Genomic DNA, 4,381 nt, shown 5'->3' on the forward strand with positions numbered 1-4,381 from the left:
CAAAAAAAATTTTTATGGCCCATAAAAAAAATACCCATTCAAAAAAATATTTTTTCAAGGCCGATACAAAAAACGGCTTGGGGTAGGCGTTAATTAAAAAAAATTAAGGCGTGAATTTTTAATTTTTTTTCAAGGCCTACGTTAAGGCTTGGGTTCTTAAATTTTTTTCCAAGACTTAGGTTAGGTGTGGATTTTTGATAAATATTTTTTCAAGGCCTTTAAGAGGTTTAGATTTTTAAGATACCACGTTATAAATAAAAATCCAATGTTGGTCATAATTGTAATTCTTAAAACATGGCAACCCTGTTGCCAAAAAAAATCTTGAACTAGAAATTCTGCATTCTCTGATATTAATTTCAGTCGACTTTCAACCTGGCTTGGTGTTAGAACAACAAAATTTGACTAACAAATAAGCAATGAAATCGAAATTGTGGAAAAAAGAATTGTGCGGTATTTTGTGGTTGTTGGCGTTGGCTGTCGGACAAGCTGATCGGGTTTCATTAATAAAATGTGCCGAATTCGCGGCATGTGTAGAAAATGTAAATCAGGAAACACTGATGGTGATAGAGGAGCATATGTACAATAATACCGATCCATGTGAGGATTTTTGGGACTACGCATGTGGATCATGGTCTGAGGGTCCCTATTACGATCATCAGGATACAATTGGAGCTATGACAAATTTCTATGCCGATCAGCTGATAGATCTTGTGGAGGCATTGGAAATATCGAAGGAAGAATTTCCCGATGTTTCGCGAATGATCACAAAAATATGGCAATATTATGAGTCGTGTCGTGGCAGTGGTGATTACTTTCTGAAAATGTCCAAGTATTTAAAGGAGCTCAGAATGGAAAAGATTTTGGGCGATGAATGGAGAGAATTTTTTTCAAGTGGCAATGAAGTGATGGAGACGGATTTTGAGTGGCTGAAATCCTTGGCCTATTTGAGAACATTGGGTTTGAATGGTTTGTTTTTTAAAGAATCCGCAAATTTTGCAGCCACTAATTCCAGCCACCAGGTGGTGGAGCTGAAAATTCCTAAGGCGGAGAGGCAATTTTCGAATAAATATCAAATTTATGAACTGTTTGAAGAATTTGAATTCAACACAATATTTTCGAAGCAGAAATTGTGGAAATTAACGGAGGCGGTTTATGGCTTGCAGAGGGAACTGGTCCAACTCTATAGAAATTATGAAGGATTCACCGACGAAATGCAATCTATGACGTTGCAGCAACTGAAGAAAATGGAGAGGTCCTTAAATTGGCAGTTGTATTTTGAAAAACTAGTCGGAAGGCCTCTCGAACCCAAAAGCCTATTTCTAGAAGTACCTGAAAATTTAGAGTATTTTCAAGATTTACAAAATTTGCTTAAACAACAGGATCCCCACACAATTGGTTGGTATATCCTGGCGAATTTCCTGCAACACTTGAATCAAATAAAGCCGTTAATAAATTCCAGAAATTGCCTCCTGCACACCAATGTCATGTTCCCTCTGGGTGTGAATTATTTGTATACCCATTTCCTTTACAAAAATCGGCAAAAGGATGAAAAGGTCCTTAGCGGAATTTTAAAACAATTGAAGCAGCAATTCTCTCTCTATCTGCAGGAGAATAAATTTCAACTTTCTGCCGAAGAGATAAAATATCTGCAAAGAAAATTATCTGCAATTCAGCTAAAAATTGGAAATCTACCCTCCATTATACCCGATCTCAATGACTATTATTCCGACTTGGATCTCTCGGAGAGAAATTTTTACGCCAATCATTTACAGCTGCTTCAATTTCGTTTCCAACAGCAACACAAAGCAGTATTCCAAACGGGCATATCTACCCTGGAACCTGACACCTATTATGTCTACGATGACATTGCCACTCTACGTAATGCTCCGTATTTTAATCATCCACGCAATGAGCTTCTCATACCTATGGTCTTTCTACAGCTGCCCTTCTATCATCATCGACAACACCCATTACTACAATATTCCATTACCGGCTGGATTATGGCCCATGAATTGTCGCATGCCTTCGATCCTTTAGGCCTACAATTCGATCACAATGGCCATCGTAACCCCTTGGGTCAAGAGATTGCCCTAAATCCCTCTTTCATCGACAGTCTGGATTGCCTCACGGAGAGTTCTGACACCATATCACTCAATGAACGCATGGCCGATGTTAATGGTCTGCAATTGATTTGGGATATTTATTCACCGAAAATCGGAAATAAGGAAACTGGAACGAAGAAATTTTCGCAACAACAATTATTTTTTATAAATTTTGCCCAATTCTTTTGTGGTTCCTTGCCTCCCACACATGCTCATGACATGGATAATGTGAGGGTACAGGAAACAATTAAACACATACCGGATTTTGAAAGAATATTTCAATGCCCAACGAAGAGCAGACATGGAGGAGGGAGAAAATGCAGAATATGGAAAAAATAAAAATAAATAGTTTTAGTAAAAATAGTAATAAATAAGAATGGTTTTATTATAATAAATTTTTTTTTAAGAATATTTTTTCTAGGCTCAATAAGGAGTGGACTGGAATAGGCGTGGATTTTTTAAATATTTTTTTTTTCATTGCCCTATAAGGCGTGGATCTCTTTTTTCGATTAGGAAAATATCGTTATTCCAATATCCACTCTACATGGCTAAATAACAGCTTTAGGTGTAGAGAAGAGCTTTATTATGATTTTGATATACAACTCTGCAACTATAAGCTTATAATTGTCAGCCAATTTCTATAAAGTTCACATATTGTAACCTCAAAAGTTCCATCAGATAACATTCTTCGAAAAATTGTAATTCCAATTCGCAAAAATAGCGCCATCTTTGGTATGAATTAGTAACAAAAATTACTCATACGCCACAAGTTGTATTAAAGCTCTTATTTATGAACATATTTAGAATAATTTTCATAAAGCAATTCTGTTCCACAAAGGCAAATGAAAAACATTGAATATGTTCCACCTCAATTATCCGCCACTTTTGTAAACGAAACAGCTTTTCAGTAAATCCACATCTCTTATATTTTTTTAATTCCACAAAAGTTTCTCGTCAATTGCGGGAAAAGTGGATTTTTAAGCAGAGAATAAAATCGGCGATGATTATGCGAGAGCTTTAGTTGACATGTTAGCTCTTAAGTTCCACAAAGGGAAAAATAAGATGGTTGCAAAAGATGTAGCCTTAAATTGAAAATTATTATTTAAAAATATTACTGCTGAACCTTACAAACATACTTAAAAATCCACGCCCTTTTTAAACTTTGACAAATCTACCCCCTTTCCTAAAAAATGTCCATAAAAAATTCACGCCTTAGTGGGCTTTTAAAAATATTTTTTAAAAAATCCATGCCTTCGAAAAATATTTTTTTAAAAAAATCTATGTTTTTAAAAACATTTCGGCGTTTGAAAAATATTTTTTTTTAAATTCCGGCGTTTGAAAAATTTTTTTTTAAACCAGTAAGGAAAGTAGTAAAGTCGAACAGGGCCGACTTTATGATACCCTTCATCACTTTGGGTGTGACCATTGATAAGTTTCGTGTAAACCGGTGCAACATTTACCTAAACTCCAACGAACGGGTCTTTAGTGCACACTTTACATAAAATCGAAGGCAAATATATATGGGAGCTATATCTAAATCTGAACCGATTTTCACAAAACTAAACACACAGCATTCTAGGCTCAATTCAGTACGCTATATCAAAATGCGTGCAAATCGAAAGATATATAGGGACTTTGTTGCACCATTTGCATAAAATCGGACGAAACTATATATGAGAGCTATATCTAAATCTGAACTCATTTTCACGAAACTTAGCACACATCACTCTAGACTTAATTCCGTACGCTGTGCCAAATTTCGAAAGATATATAAGGACTTTGGTACACCATTTACAGAAGATCGGACGAAACTATATATGGGAGCTATATCTAAATCTGAACTGATTGTCACGAAACTTAACACACATTATTCTAGATTTAATTCAGTACGCTGTGCCAAATTTCGTGCAAATCCAAGGATATATAGGGACTTTGGTGCGCCATTTACATAAAATCGGACGAAACTATATATGTGGACTATATCTAAATCTGAACCGATTTTCAGGAATCTAAGCACAAATCACTCTAAACTTAATTCCGTACGCTGTGCCAAAGTGCGTGCAAATCGAAGGATATATAGGGACTTTGGTACACCATTTACATTAAATCGGTCGAAAATATGTATGGGAGCCATATCTAAATCTGTACCGATTTTCGAGAAACTTAACACACAGCATTCTAGACCTAATTAATTACGCTCTGCCAAATTTCGTGCAAATCGAAAGATATATAGGGACATTGGTGCACCTTTGGGCCTTGAAAAAATATTCTTTAACAAA

At 35.6% G+C, this 4,381-nt stretch overlaps 1 protein-coding gene across 1 annotated transcript; it reads left to right on the forward strand.

The window, feature by feature from the left end:
- Window positions 1-416: 416 nt before the first annotated feature.
- LOC133329298 (endothelin-converting enzyme homolog) lies at window positions 417-2,336 on the forward strand (the record flags this gene model as incomplete). The annotated part of the gene is made up of 1 exon (XM_061537787.1): window positions 417-2,336. A coding segment is annotated over exon 1 (1,920 nt), but the record flags the coding sequence as incomplete, so codon positions are not given.
- Window positions 2,337-4,381: the final 2,045 nt, after the last annotated feature.

Source organism: Musca vetustissima, unplaced genomic scaffold (assembly GCF_032173495.1).
Source record: "Musca vetustissima isolate MV318-11 ecotype Yass unplaced genomic scaffold, APGP_CSIRO_Mvet_v1 utg33017, whole genome shotgun sequence".
Taxonomy (NCBI): Eukaryota; Metazoa; Arthropoda; class Insecta; order Diptera; family Muscidae; genus Musca; species Musca vetustissima.